Source organism: Rhinatrema bivittatum, chromosome 7, assembly GCF_901001135.1.
Source record: "Rhinatrema bivittatum chromosome 7, aRhiBiv1.1, whole genome shotgun sequence".
Classification (NCBI taxonomy): domain Eukaryota; kingdom Metazoa; phylum Chordata; class Amphibia; order Gymnophiona; family Rhinatrematidae; genus Rhinatrema; species Rhinatrema bivittatum.
The window spans coordinates 281,610,592-281,626,199 of NC_042621.1; the positions used below are offsets into that span (position 1 = coordinate 281,610,592).

The 15,608-nt window shown below is 44.2% G+C and overlaps 1 protein-coding gene across 1 annotated transcript in view; it reads left to right on the forward strand.

Moving 5' to 3' along the window:
* Positions 1-15,608, forward strand: part of SORCS3 (sortilin related VPS10 domain containing receptor 3) — a 1,039,444-nt gene that overhangs the window by 897,402 nt on the left and 126,434 nt on the right. The window contains exon 20 of the mRNA XM_029610742.1: positions 14,684-14,870. Coding sequence (XP_029466602.1) covers positions 14,684-14,870 — 187 coding nt within the window. The remainder of the gene's footprint in view (positions 1-14,683; positions 14,871-15,608) is intronic.

The following is a 15,608-nucleotide window of genomic DNA, read 5'->3' on the forward strand; positions in this document are numbered from 1 at the left end:
CCAATATGTATATCAGATTATTACAAAAATTGCTCAAAATTTGACATGAAAAATGTATTTTAATAAAGCTAAAAAAGTTCACACTATATCCCTAATATATTGAATCACAAATCACAATTAAAGAGCAGAACAGTCCGTAAATAATCCTCTGGCAGAAAGATATGGGGCGGATTTTAAGAGCCCTGCTCGCGTAAATCCGCCCAAAACCGGGTGGATTTACGCGAGCAGGGCCCTGCGTGCCGGGAAGCCTATTTTACATAGGCCTACCGGCGCGCGCAGAGCCCCGGGACTCGCGTAAGTCCCGGGGTTCTCCGAGGGGGCGTGTCGGGGGCGTGTCGGGGGCGGGCCCGGTCGTCGCGGCGTTTCGGGGGCGTGTCGGCAGCGTTTTGGGGGCGGGAACGGGGGCGTGGCTACGGCCCGGGGCGGTCCGGGGGCGTGGCCGCGCCCTCCGTACCCGCCCCCAGGTCGCTGCCCGGCGCGCAGGAGGCCCGCTCGCGCGCGGGGATTTACTCCTCCCTCCGGGAGGCATAAATCCCCGGAGAAAGGTAAGGGGGGGGTGTAGACAGGGCCGGGCGGGTGGGTTAGGTAGGGGAAGGGAGGGGAAGGTGAGGGGAGGGCAAAGGAAAGTTCCCTCCGAGGCCGCTCCGATTTCGAAGCGGCCTTGGAGGGAACGGGGGTAGGCTGCGCGGCTCGGCGCGCGCCGGCTATACAAAATCCATAGCCTTGCGCGCACCAATCCAGGTTTTTAGCAGATACGCGCGGCTCCGCGCGTATCTACTAAAATCCAGCGTACTTTTGTTTGCGCCTGGAGCGCAAACAAAAGTAGGCTATTCGCGCTCCTTTTAAAATCCGCCCCTATTTGAATAGGACAATGATCCAATAGTCCATTGCAAAAAGCTTGAACTATATTAATGTTTCTTCTTGTTAATGTGGTAACGTTTCCATAAAAGTTGTTTAACTGCAAGTCACAGCTCTTCACAAGCAATGACTAATGAAACTTCTTCAGTGGCTCTATAGGCTAAAATAATAGCTGTCTCCACTCTCGACAAAGGGTCCTTTGTTTCACCCTGAAAAGGGCTTCGTCAGGAGAAAGAGATCCGTGGAACATCTGGATCATTTATACATTTGCAGCTGTACTCATACCAGCATTTTGTAACAGAGGTAGAAAGCATATTTAAAGGTACTGCAATCTTAAAGCATGGAAAATCTGACTTGAACCTTCCTTTCTCTGACAAGAAAATTACTTAAAGTTCCCAACTATGTGTTCACAAAGCCAGCTACAGAAAAAGAAACCCTCTGCTTGTTCATTGTATATTGTTTGATTTTTTTTTACTGTTAATTTTTATCTAGAAAGGATGAAAGCCAGTTTATAACCCTATAAACACGCCACCATATGTGATTGTGTTATACGGGCTAATTTGTTGTTTTAGTCATCACTGGCAAAAACATTCATACATCTTAAAGTTATTTTATTGTTTACAGTCCCTCCTGTGCATGACGTTACATCCCAAAAGTGTATTTAAAAAACTTATTGATACTATAGACCTTCATGTGTATGTCCATTGCATCATAATACTTCAAAGCATCCTTTCGGGCATATTGCACAGTTTCCGCCAGGAAAAAAGTTGCAGTTATTTCCGGCGTTAAATATGTATATTACACTATCGCATGCTGTGATAATGTCCCTCATTTTCATTGATCCTACCCAAACCCCTAATCCCGCCCTTTTGAATAAATTTGTAAAATTAGCATTCCCGCTGTACATTGCGATAAATATCGCATGCGTTAATGCCATAACGCATTTTGATACTTGATCCTGCAAAATTCCAGTGTCCTGTAGATTAAAAAAATTCATAGGTCTCATACAGAAAAAATATTATAAGTGAATTTTTTTTTTAATTTTTTATTTATGCTGATTTTAACAATCTTACATAGAAGAAAATAAACAAATAATTACAGATTTTCCATATTATGTTATCAAGAATAACTTAAGTGAATTTTTAATAAATACATAGTCAAAATATTTCTCTGTCATTGTCCATTTCATCCCTGATCCCTACAAATACCATTTGTTTCACCCACTTGAGGCTTCTTCGGGGGAAACTCAAATGTTTTCTGAAAAAAAATATAGTGGCTCTTAGCTTTTGATCAAATATGTCTCGAGCATCTTAGAACTGATCTTTACACTCAGCATTGTTTCTGGAACTCATCGGAGTATTTTCAGTAAATTTCATATGAAGTCTTGATGAGTTTTCCTTATGTTTTAATAATGCACTTGTTTCTTTGCAAGCTGTAACAATGTCTCTCTTTCTTCATATCACAAAGGCAGTTGAAACATGTTAGAAACACTTAGGAATCCTGAGACCAATTTTTGTTCAAAAGATAAGTGGTGCTATTTTTTTTTTTTAATTTGAGTTTCCCCTGAAGAAACCACGAGTGTGTGAAACAGATGGCCTTGGTAGGGATTTCGAATGTACCGGAAATGACATTTATTTATTTATTTTAGCGTTTAGGTCAGGGGAAAGTGAGTCAGCAAAGAATTTTATAAGAGGAGAGGAGTCATTCTCTAGGAGACCAGGAGGGGTGTAGATAAGGCAAACTTGGAGGAGTTTTGATTTAAAAAAAACAAACAATTTTGTATCGATTAGGAAGGTTGCATTTTTGGAGTATAAGTTTTAGTTCTTTTTTCGCTACGAGGAGTAAACCTCCTCTTTTCTTTTTGCGGGGTATAGAGAAAATGTCATAAATATCAGTGGGAAGCTGGTTAAGAAGAGAGATATCAGGGGGTTTAAGCCACGTTTCAGTTATGGTGCAGATCTCAGGCTTGGAGTCAGTTAGGAAGTCATGGAGTAAATGTGTTTTGTTTTTTTTGAAGCGACTGGGCATTGAAAAGGAGAAATGAGATTAGGGAGAGGCCTAGAAATTGAGTGAGGGGGGATGACAGGATAGGGATTAGCCTTCTTTGCAGCTGGGTGGGAGGGTTAGGGGAAGGGAAGGAGTATTTTGAAGGATATTTCCTCTGAGCAGAGAAAGGACAGTGGCATAAGACTGGTGACATTGTTATAGGTTGGGGGGGGGGGGGGGGGGGTGAGCTTCAAGGATGCAGTGTGGGGACCAATTATAACTATTCAAGGCGGGGCAAAGGAGAAAGTGGAGGTAAGGGAAAAACAGTATGCAAAATAATGTTATACACTATATGGTGCACCAGAGGGGGCACTGAACTGAATGGCGTGTTGGTTCTCCTGGACCCTAAAGGGTCTTGTGCCGGTTTGCACGGGGAGGTGATGAGGGAGACAATAAGCGTAGGTAAGGGAGGATTTTCACTCAGCGCTGTACTTGTAAAAGGGCGCTGGCCCTACTTTGATGAGTTCCGGGCACTTTAGTGGTTGCACGAAGTTCGGCGCGCGACGCCGGGAGAAGGCTGGGATTTAAATCCCCGAAGGTCGCCGGCTGGTGATGTCACTCAAGCGCCCTGCTCCGGATTGGCTGGCGAGAAAGGTTCGAGGAATGGCACGAGATTCGGCGGATCGGAGGGCCGAGAAGATCAGCCTCGTGGTCGGTGGGGGAGCCCGTGGGAGGTGAGAGCGGATATAGAAGGCCTTACCCCCGACGGGCTTTCAGCGCCGACCGTGCATATAGGTTTTGTGGTTACATATTTAGTAAAAATCCACTTAGAATATTTTTTTTCTCTATGAGATCCATGAGTTGTTTTAATCTGCAGGATATTGGAATTTTGAAGTGTTTTTTTAGCTGGTAATAATTTCAAAGCAATTGTCACAGGCCATCCCTTATCCTTGCAGAACCTGCTGACAGTTCTCTGGGACGCACTACTTGGAGACAGGCACTTACAGTAAGAAACAGCTTTATTCCATAGGGATGTTCATTCGTTGCTCCATTCGTTTCATTTGTTTCGGCAGTATGTGCGAATCTCATGAATGGATATTAGGCGCACCAAAACAGATGGTGTGCATGTATGTACACACCGACTACACACACACACACACCATTCATTTTGGCGCATCTACTATCCATTCGTATTCCATGTATCAGCATTCAAACTTTACAGTTTCTCTCCTGAGTCACCAGGATCACCCCAGAATGCTACATTATTTATTTATTTATTTATTTATTTAAAATCTTATATTCTGCAACTTCCCAGCTAAAAGCGTTCAGTAAGGATTACAATACCACAAGTATAAAACAGATAAAATGAATATATTACATTAAAATTATAAACAAACTGCAAACAGATAAAAATAACAAGCAACCCAAAATCATCCATCATCCAAATGCTTCTATATGCAAGATCACTTTAACCTGCTATCTAAACATCTTTATATCCCTCTCCTCTCAAACAGGTCGATACAGTACAGTGCACTCCGACGGAGCGCACTGTCAGCCTGCTCTTGGACGCGCGTTTTCCCTTACCCCTTATTCAGTAAGGGGCGGAAAACGCGCGTCCAACCCGCGGCACCTAATAGCGCCCTCAACATGCAAATGCATGTTGAGGGCGCTATTAGGTATGCGCGCGGGATACAGTAAGTAAAATGTGCAGCCAAGCCGCAAATTTTACTCTAAGAAATTAGCGCTTTTCTGTGCAACCTCCAACTTAATATCATAGCGATATTAAGTCGGAGGTCCCGAAGAGTGTAAAAGTAAAAAAAAAAAAAAAAAAAATTTAAATTGGGCCGGCGGCTGTCGGGCCGAAAACCGGACGCTCAATTTTGCCGGCGTCCGGTTTCCGAGCCCGTGGCTGTCAGCGGGCTTGAGAACCAACGCCGGCAAAATTGAGCGTCAGCTCTCAAACCCGCTGACAGCCGCCGCTCCGGGTCAAAAGGAGGCGCTAGGGACGCGCTAGTGTCCCTAGCGCCTCCTTTTGCCCGTTTCTACCGCACCACCTCATTTACATACTGAATCGCACGCACCGGCGAGTGGCTGGTGTGCGCGCCGGGAGAGCGGGTGTTCGTCCACTTTCCCGCGTTTTTACTGAATTGGCCCGAAAGGTAGGCTGGCAACACATGACACATTATTGGTGATGCATAAGAAAAAGCCCTAGGCCTTGTTTGCTGGAGCTGGTAATCCCTAGTTGTAGGTACACAAAGGAATTCATTACTGTCGGAATATAATGACTGAATGGGGTTATACCATTGGAACTTAGTTTTTACCACATATGGGTGTTCTGCATACAGTTAGATCATTCAAGTTTAAACCAGACCTTACTCCTAGGATCTTACAGTATTTATTTCTCAACAGTACCTTTTGCAGTCTCCTTCTAGATCCAGATAAACCTGGTCTGGGATTAGGTCTGGTTCTGGTTCTCTGTTTTTCTCCTCCAAGACAGGGTTCTCTCTGGCTTGCCGGATGCTGATTCCGTAGTCAATCTCAGTTAAGTCAGACTCTGGCTGTAGCCTGGATTCTGATTACTTCTTTGCTAAGGCTTCAGAACTCCATCTCCCAGCAGCCCTGGGTTTCCTCTTCCATCTATCTTTACAGTCCTCTAGTCAACACTTATTCAGTTTTTCTTTTCCCTTTGAAGCAGTGTTCTCCGAGGATCTCCCATCAGAGCACCCTTTGCCTTCTGGAGTTTCCAACTGTTCTGTCTCTCTAGACTGCTTCATCACACAATGTAACTGCCACTTGCAGTTGGAACACAAATTGTTGGAATGAACTAGCTTTTTCATTCCTTTTTCAAGTGGTGTTATATGAGAAAAAAAATAAAAATTATGTTTAGAAATATATATATAAAAGGGGGATACAAATGTTTTAAAGAATAAGAAAAAAAGTTTTTTGATACAGGATAATAAAATAAATCCTAAGGGGTGATATTCATTATTTCTGTATTGGAAGACAAGTGGAGACTAGTTAGAGGCAAAATGTGATCTTAATCCAATAAGTTGTTTCATTTAAGCTGTTTTTGTTACTCTGATAATATTTTAGCAGTTTCAGTACAATACTTTGCACCTTCTCTGTGTCAAGCTCATGTCATCTGCTCTAGGGGCTTGGGGGTAAGTTCCAGTTTTGCCGGGGAGCTTGCAAAGTACCCACGGGCTTGCAAACTCATTTTCAAACACATATCCCCATGGGTTTTCTCTTTGAAAATTTGGACCTGTGGGGAATGCGAGGACATTTGCCCCTGCGTACTTTGCAGCTGCTTTGAAGCACGTGTACAGTGTTCATGGGGATTTCAAAATTAAATCCCCATTATGCACTTTCCTTCCCTGCCCTAACCCCTCTCCCTTTTCCCCAACAGCTAAAAGTGCATGTTACTTCTATTTACAATGAAGGTGAGGGAGGAGGATTTTTAAAACAAGCACTTATTTACCTTTGCAAGAATCTGTGACAATTGCTCTCCTAGTGCATCAAAAGGTAGATTTTAAAGGGAGTGTGCGTCCATGTGCTCGCAGTTCCCGGTGTGTAAACATGGACACGATCATTTTATAACATGCGATATACGCGTGCACATGTGCTCCGTATTTTAATATCCGCGTGCACATGTGCGGGCGGCCCATGACTTGCACGTGAAGGGGGTGAAATATTCTAAAGTATACTCGGCAATGTGATTGAGCCTATGCCCAGTTCCTTCCCAGTCCACTCCAATTAAGGAGCGGACTGGAAAGGAACTTTCCTACCCCAACCCTATCCTTCCTTCCTCTTCCCCTCTCCTCCCCAACCCCTAAAGTAACCCTAATCTTCCCCATTTTTTTAATTTTTACACTTACTGCTCCTCAGAGCAGAAGTTAATTCTGTGCGCCAGCCTGCTGCCGGCGCGCACTTCCCCGGGACAGCGGCTAATGCCACTGTCTCAGCCTGCCCCCTTACCCCACCCCTCCCCACCCAGACTACGCACCCCGGCCTGCCCCTTTTAAAATTGGTGCATCCATGTGTGTGCGCCAGGAGCACCCCCCCTTTAGGGGTCGATTTTATAAAGTCTGTGCATGTGGTTCCCGGTGTGCTCACGTGGACGTGTCGATTTTATAACATGCACACGCTGGCGCTTGCATGTTATAAAATCCGATGGCCGTGCGCACATGCATGCCGGATTTTAAAATCCATGCATGCATGTGCGGGGCGGCCCGTGATCATGCGCGCAGGGGGGGAGGATTTTATAACCTACACATGGTGATGCAGTTGGGCCTCCCCCAGTTCCCTCCCAGTCCACTCCAAAAGCATGCAAAAATCCTACTGGACTCCAACGCTCTGTCTCTTACTCACAGGGCTATATCCTGGTCCCTTGGGGGTGGCGATCCGGTTGGGAGTCTCCAGATCTTGCTGTTTTGTTCAGCACCTTTCTTTCAAATCTGTGTGACTTTTCTGGTGGGAATAGTCTGATGTTTCCAGTCTTGAACCAAGTTCTCACTCTCCTGACTCCAGTCTGTGGGAAGGAGTGAGGAAAAAGCTCCACACCAGCCAAAAGGGGAAAAATCGAAATTACTCTAAATCCAAAAATCCCACACTGGGTAATGCTGTCATTGGTCTTGCTTCCTTTAGAGAGTAGAAGGATAGCTCACAAATCTCCAGCCCCTGCTCTCTGGATTGGGGTTTGTCCCTTTCCAAAGGTGACAAGGTGTTCCCCAGAATGAGAACAACTAATAAAAATCCTGGCAAAATCTCTCTCTTCTTCAAAACTGAGGCAGATCCTTTAAGATGGGGAGTGTACTAATGAGGAATGTCCTCTAAATGCAAGAAAACACCAAGTTAGGTTAGTGGGCCCAACTTTGTCGGGGCACAGGGAGAAATAACTCCTTACTCTTCAAGATCCAACTCAAAATGACCAAGCTCTCTATACCACTAACTCCCCCTAGTGCCCTCGGGATAGCCAATCACAATCAACCTTATATGAGAGACTGACATGGAATGGAAAATCCCACTAAGCTGCTAGTATTAATGGTTAGGAATCTAGGGCCATATAGTGGTGGACCAAGTGGTCGGCCACGCATGTAAAATGTAACTTCTAGTTTGGGTTTGTAGTAAAGTCTTAGTACTCTGACTGGGCTCAGAAGGATAGGCATGCTAATTTAGTTTCTGTTTGGTCACATCTTTGTATTGGTGAACCCATACTCAACATGCGTTACATCATCGGCCCTGCCACCAGCTTGTTTCCAACAGATCCTTCAACCCCCCCCCCCCCCCAACCAATGTCCCTACTTGTAATCGGTGTGGGAAAAGTAATGGAGTCACTGTTGAAAGAGAGAATAGTGAACTATCTACAGTCCGGAGAATTGATGGACCAGAGGCAGCATGGATTCACCAGGGGAAGATCCTGTCAGACAAATCTGATTGACTTTTTCGACTGGGTAACCAAGGAATTGGATCAAGGAAGAGCGCTAGATGTCATCTACTTGGATTTCAGCAAAGCTTTTGATACGGTTCCGCACAGGAGACTGGTGAATAAAACAAATAAGCTTGGGAGTGAGTGCCGAAGTGGTGACCTGGATTGCAAACTGGTTGACGGACAGAAGACAATGCGTGATGGTAAATGGAACTTTCTCTGAAGAGAGAGCGGTTTTAAGTGGTGTACCGCAAGGATCGGTGTTGGGACCGGTCCTGTTCAATATCTTTGTGAGCGACATTGCGGATGGGATAGAAGGTAAGGTTTGTCTTTTTGCGGGCGACACTAAGATCTGCAACAGAGTGGACACGCCGGAAGGAGTGGAGAGAATGAGACGGGATTTAAGGAAGCTGGAAGAGTGGTCGAAGATATGGCAGCTGAAATTCAATGCCAAGAAGTGCAAAGTCATGCATTTGGGGAGTGGAAATCCGAATGAACTGTATTCGATGGGGGGGGAAAGGCTGATGTGCACGGAGCAGGAGAGAGACCTTGGGGTGATAGTGTCTAATGATATGAAGTCGGCGAAACAATGCGACAAGGCGATTGCAAAAGCCAGAAGAATGCTGGGATGCATAGAGAGAGGAATATCGAGTAAGAAAAGGGAAGTGATTATCCCCTTGTACAGGTCCTTGGTGAGGCCTCACCTGGAGTACTGTGTTCAATTCTGGAGACCGTATCTACAAAGAGACAAGGACAAGTTGGAAGCGGTACAGAGAAGGGCGACCAGGAAGGTGGAGGGTCTTCATCGGTTGACATACGAGGAGAGATTGAAGAATCTAAATATGTACACCCTGGAGGAAAGGAGGAGCAGGGGTGATATGATTCAAACTTTCAGATACTTGAAAAACTTTAACGATCCAAAGACAACGACAAACCTTTTCCAACAGAAAAAAATCAGCAGAACCAGAGGTCACGAGCTGAAGCTCCAAGGAGGAAGACTAAGAACCAATGTCAGGAAGAATTTCTTCACGGAGAGAGTGGTGGATGCCTGGAATGCCCTTCCGGAGGAAGTGGTGAAGTCCAAAACTGTGAAGCACTTCAAAGGGGCATGGGATAAACATTGTGGATCCATCAGGTCCAGAGGACACGTATAAAAGAGCAGGTAGCAAAACACTGCACGGAGCAGCAGTAGCCACAGAGGCATTCACGGAGCGGGATGCCAGTGGCCAGTGGTAGGTGTTCCACCTTCACGGAGCGGAAGGATGGAGGGCTGTCATCTCCCAATTAAATAAAAAAAAACAAAAAACAAAACAGGGATGGGATCCATCAGGTCTAGAGAACGCATATAAAGAGCAGGTAGTAAAATACTGCACGGAGCGGCAGTAGCCACAGAGGCATTCACGGAGTGGGATGCCAGTGGCCAGTGGTAGGTGTCCACCTTCACGGAGCGGAAGGATGGAGGGCTGTCATCTCCCAATTAAATTAAAAAAAACCCAAAAAACAAAACAGGGATGGGATCCATCAGGTCTAGAGGACGCATATAAAGAGCAGGTAGTAAAATACTGCACGGAGCGGCAGTAGCCACAGAGGCATTCACGGAGCGGGATGCCAGTGGCCAGTGGTAGGTGTCCATATAAAGAGCAGGTAGTAAAATACTGCACAGAGCGGCAGTAGCCACAGAGGCATTCACGGAGCGGGATGCCAGTGGCCAGTGGTAGGTGTCCACCTTCACGGAGCGGAAGGATGGAGGGCTGTCATCTCCCAATTAAATAAATAATAAAAAAAAACCAGGGATGGGATCCATCAGTTCTAGAGGACGCATATAAAGAGCAGGTAGTAAAACACTGCATGGAGCAGCAGTAGCCACAGAGGCATTAACGGAGCGGGATGCCAGTGGCCGGTGGTAGGTGTCCACCTTCACAGAGTAGAAGGATGAAGGGCATCCATCTCCCAATTAAAAAAAAAAAGAAAAAAACAGGGATGGGTTCATGGGCTATAGGTATTACCAATTATTAGGCTTTTCAATATTTGATGATAGTTAATGTGACTTTCAAGGCATGCTTCACTTTCGGTGCATGTCCGGCATGACTCCCTGCTTCAATGACAGGGGAAAAGAAAAACTGATACTTCACACATTTCCAGCATTGCCCTCTGCTTCATGGCAGAGAGCTATGCTGCCGCTTACCCAACTAATCAAACTTAATATTTCACTTGGAAGCAGCTCCATCACTGCTCTCTACATTAATAGTGGGGGTGAAAAGGGAATTAGAACATAAGGTTACTAAGAGCCAAGAGAAACAGTTAAGTATGAGAAAAAATAAGTGTAAGGCTTGCTGGGCAGACTGGATGGACCGGTTGGTCGTCTTCTGCCGTCATTTCTATGTTTCTATGTTTCTATGAGAGCTGTGGGGTGGTCTTTTGAGGCTGCTTTTAAATCTTAAGCTTGTTGTTAGTGGTCCACCTTCAGCCTCGTTAACTAATTTTAACAATTGTCTTTTAACCTGTATGTTTGTCTTGATTAGACTGTAAGCACTATTGAGCAGGGAATGTCTCTTGTGTGTTGTTTGTACAGTGCTGTATACATCCAGTAGTGCTCTAGAAATGTTAAGTAGCAGTAGCAGCAATGGTCTTTGTGAAGAAGTTGGTCCGCAGCTTTATTTATAATACAAAGCTTAAATACAATACATCTTATGCATCCTAACTAACTTGTTTTGGCCTTTACAAGCATGATATATAAAACAGATTGTGTCACTTGAAAACTGTTTTCCTAATTCCTCGCTTGCAGCCAGCCTGCCAGTGGCCTGCCAGACATACATGCCAATACAAGGAAAGTTCTTAAGCATTGAAGTCCATTGTAAAAAACACTAATTATCATCCTGGAAGTTGATGTGGTGTCTAACTTAAGTTTTTGCTGATTATGAGAATGGAAAGAATGTAAATGGGTTCTTTATAGCTCTTGATGTATACAAATTCCTTTTCACATTTTTGGATTTTCAATACATTTGTGACCTTAGACTTCCAATAAAGTTATTCTGATGTTAAAACCAATTCAAATTGATAATTTTGTTCCTTCTCCATACAAATCATTGAAGCAGTTTCCAAGCTTCTTCTCAATAATTGGTAGATAGGAATTTATCCCAATTTAGTTGTGTCAAAATCAAGTCCCAGTTTGCATACTTTTTCTGCAGTTAATCCTTCTTCTCCTCTTTCCTCTACTTCATACCTGGGTAGTACATTTTCTGCTGCTTTCTTCCCTGTAGATCTCATTGAGATGCTTATGCATACACCTGATTGGTGCCACAGGTCTTCATCTCCCTTCAGATATTCTTTTTTCCTGTAAATGAATAATTCAGCCCTCCTCAAGGGTCCTGATGGTTCTGTGGCTCTGTCTCTCTGCGAGACATCCTTCCTCGAGATGTTAGGAAAACACGGAGACCCTGAGCCCTAGGTAAAACAGTTTATTAAGGAAAAGGGAAACTAAAACAAAATAAAGGTTTCCAAAATACATGGTAATAAGTAGGGAAAGGCACCCTACCTTCTTTACTTTTCCCAGGTCTTGACCCTAGAGACCATAGGGTTCTTCCCTAGAAAACTAAAGCAAGAGGGAGCCACAAAAAGGGGATGCTGCCCCTAGGAGGATCAACTCAAACATCCACAACCTAAGATGGTGGTGGATCCATCTCAGGAGGAGCTAAAGCTCATACTAATACCATTGCATTTGGTTCCCCCAAATGTTGGCCCATTCCTCTTAGTAGAGATCCTGTAGGCTCTCTAAATAAAGTATTGCCTTGTCCATTCTCTTCCATCTGAGTTGTGAAGAACATGGGATCAGACCCTATTTACTGCCAAGAGATAGGGCATCACTCTTTCTCACCCTAACTCCCCCAGCTCACTGTGGCCTAAATCCTCAATGCAAGGCTGCCTATATTGTGTCTTGATAGTACTTAAAATGTGCATTCTTATTTATATATCAAATTTCTAGACTGCAGTCCCAGCCTCAAACATGTTTGCCTAAAGTGATATAAAGAATATTAAAATAGGGGATAAGTAAATCCCATCAGATATGTAGAGTCCTGAGAAACATGTGGATATCGATTCATGTCTCACAGCAACGTTTCCCAAAAGGGAAACTCTCCCTCTGGAGTTCCAGGCTCCTCTTGCAATGCTGGGCTATAACTTCAAAAGTAGCTGGCAATGATGCGACATTGGGGAAAATGGAGGGAGATCACAAATGTGCATGTTGGCGTCACTGTAGAGCTCCACTGCTGAATACCCTGCAAGTCCTCCCCTGGAGCTGCCTAGAGCTTATTCCAGTGATTCAGCTCAGAGTTCACCATCACCACCAGTCCTTCTCCTGCCACTGCCTTCTTGAACCGGCTTGCGGGAAAAAGAGAATTCCACTAAGGACGCAGCATCTCTTTATCTTGTCATGGGGCCTCTCCACCCTCGTGCTTGAGCCAGGCCTACCCTCCAGCACCCACTGGTCTGTATTGGAACAGCCACATCAACCTCATGACTAAATCCTGAGAGGCGTCTACAATTGCAGCATAATACAAAATCCAAAATATACATAAGGGGTTTATCCCTCAGACTCTCTTTGGACAATGCATCCACCCACAGCCAACAATAATATCCAGCCTGTCAAACTCTCTAAACCAACAAATTTGGCCTGTCTACCTCTCTCTGAATCATCCAGCAGCAGCATTTCATTTTATTTCATACTAGCATAGCCTCCAGTTATTCTGGCATCACCTAGTACTTCAGAATTCAATGTACGGCTAAACAGCATGAGAAGAATACTGGAGGCCGAGCCAGTAGGAGATAAGATATATCTCCCTGTCAGCTTGACCAGGGGATAGGTTATGGAGGGTCTGAATGGGATGTGGGGTTTGAGATTTGTCGAACGGCGCGGGTTCAGAGGGCCACACGTGTTGCCTGAGGAAGGAGTTTTGAGAACTGAATTTTTTTTTACTGAGGGGGAATGTTTGCGGGTGGGATGTGTTCACTGTAGGGAGATGTTTGAGGTCCAGATGTGCTTACCATTGAAGAGGGTGGTTTTGGGAGCCACATCTGTTGGCTTGTGAGGGACTTCTCGAGATGAATGGGACCCTTAGGTTTGGGCCAGTTAGCAAAGGGGAGACGAAACCATATGTAAAGGACTCGCATGGTCCTAGGGCTCTGTTTCCTTTAATATAACTCTTCCAGCATATGTTTTACATATTATTCTAGTACCAAAGCCCAATGTACTGCAGAGAGCAAAAAAGCATATTAAAGTTTCCAAGGCCAATTTTAGTGTACTTTTTAGTACATAAGCCCCCTATATTTGTTTCTTTCTGAGGTCTGCTTTCTGTAAATAAATGTCATTGTTTAACAACGCACATTCTCTCTGAGATATGGCATCCCCTTTCCTAACCAGTGAACAGATTCCTTAGCAGTCGGCTAGAAAGTGAGGGTGCCTCTAAAAATGGGCCAATCTTATTTCTGTGAATTGTGGCCTGGAGGCCCCTATGATCATTTTTCAGTCTGACCTTCCTGTCTGAATTTGGTTTGGGTCACAATGAGTTGAGTCACATTTCACTCTTATAATAAATTCATGTGCAGGGTAACAAGCAAAAGCAGCGGGGGGGAATGCGCGTACTTTGCATCAACTTCGAAGCAGGTCACCAAGCAAAGTGGCTGCATGAAAGTATGCCTAGGGATTTCAAAATGAAATCCCAGTGTGCGCTTTCCCTTCTCTGACCTAACCATGCCCCCTTTTTCCTCCGGAAAAAAGTAAGTGCGCTGTTAAAAGCACGCAAAGTTTTACCCACAGTAAAAGACGTTTTTACATTGGTTAATGCCTGAGTGTTTATTCACATAAAAAATGTTGACAATTACCCTCTTAAAACATATTATACTAAGACAGTACTGGGGGGGGGCAGTTAAAATCTAAAGGTTATTATATGTTTTATGTTGTGCATACTGTATGTGTGTGTTTCTGTTTCACTTTTCAGTTAGATTGCACGATTTTTTATCACTCGGTCACGAGTAATTGATAATGATTATATCTGCTTTAAAAGGAGGAAAACAGTTTACCCTACTGGGATCTGAACCTCCAGCAGGCATTTCCCAAAGAACATTATATCTCAGAGGAAGGTAGCGTTGATTTATTTATTTGACGGTGTTTTCCTTGCTTTATTACTCTCTGCTGCAGTGTAAGTATCAGTAGCATTCTATAAATAATAATATAATAAACATTAAAGCTGGAGTTATTGGTTTTATATATGGCATACTATTAACTGCTAATTTGGCTGTACTCCGGCATCCATAGTCATCTCAATAAACTGAGAGTAGGCATGAGACCAAATGGTAGTAAATCTTGTGTTATTAGTGTGGCTGGTTGTGTGTTCATAAATGTAATGTTCTCTCTTGCAGGGCGATCTCCAGAGGACAGCCATACAGCTTGATTTCGGAGATGGGATTGCTGTGTCCTACGCTAACTTCAGTCAGATAGAGGATGGCGTGAAGCATGTGTACAAGAGTGCTGGCATATTTCAGGTGGCTGCTCATGCGGAAAACAACGTGGGCTCGGACACTGCCTTCCTCTTCCTCCATGTGACCTGTGAGTAGACCAGGAACAGGCAGAAAGAAAACTCCAGGGCATGCCATCCGCCAGAGGGTATGAATGGGCGGCCTGGAAAGGTGGTGCTTTCACTCCGTAATTCACACAGAGTCAACTGAAGTATGTCAGGAAATGTTTGGTAGCGGCATTAAAAAGAAACCAAAAAAACACATTTTATATAGTTTGGTTGTGAGAGGTGACTTGAGGTCAGACATAGGGCTTTCACATACATGATAGTGCATACTCCAGAGTACATTGTTGCTATTATAAAGTTGAATTGCATTAACTAAATTTTATTGCCCCGTTTTCTGCCGCCATGCTGGCAAGTTTGGAAGTCTATGAATGTCCTTACTGTAGTTCAGCCTTAATCTAAGTTTGCCACAAATGCATACCATTTGAAATCCAAACACACGAGCAATTAGAAAGCTTTTCAAACTGTGTACTGCCGGAGCATTGTGCTGTATAGAATTTCTCTTCTAAAACTACATTGCCTTAGCACATGGTCCCAGTTGGCACCACACTCTCCTCGTGGACTTCTTCACCCGGGGATATCTAAGTCCAGGGATGGCTATTATGCTTGGTCATCTAACCTGGTATTCGCCAATTTATAAATTACAAGAAAAACACCTGGATAATAGATTTGCAATTTAAAGTTTTGAGACAAAAGACATTTCAATAGAATGAAAGGACCTCAATAACACTGAGCGGTTACTTAGCCAAGTATGATGTATCTACCGC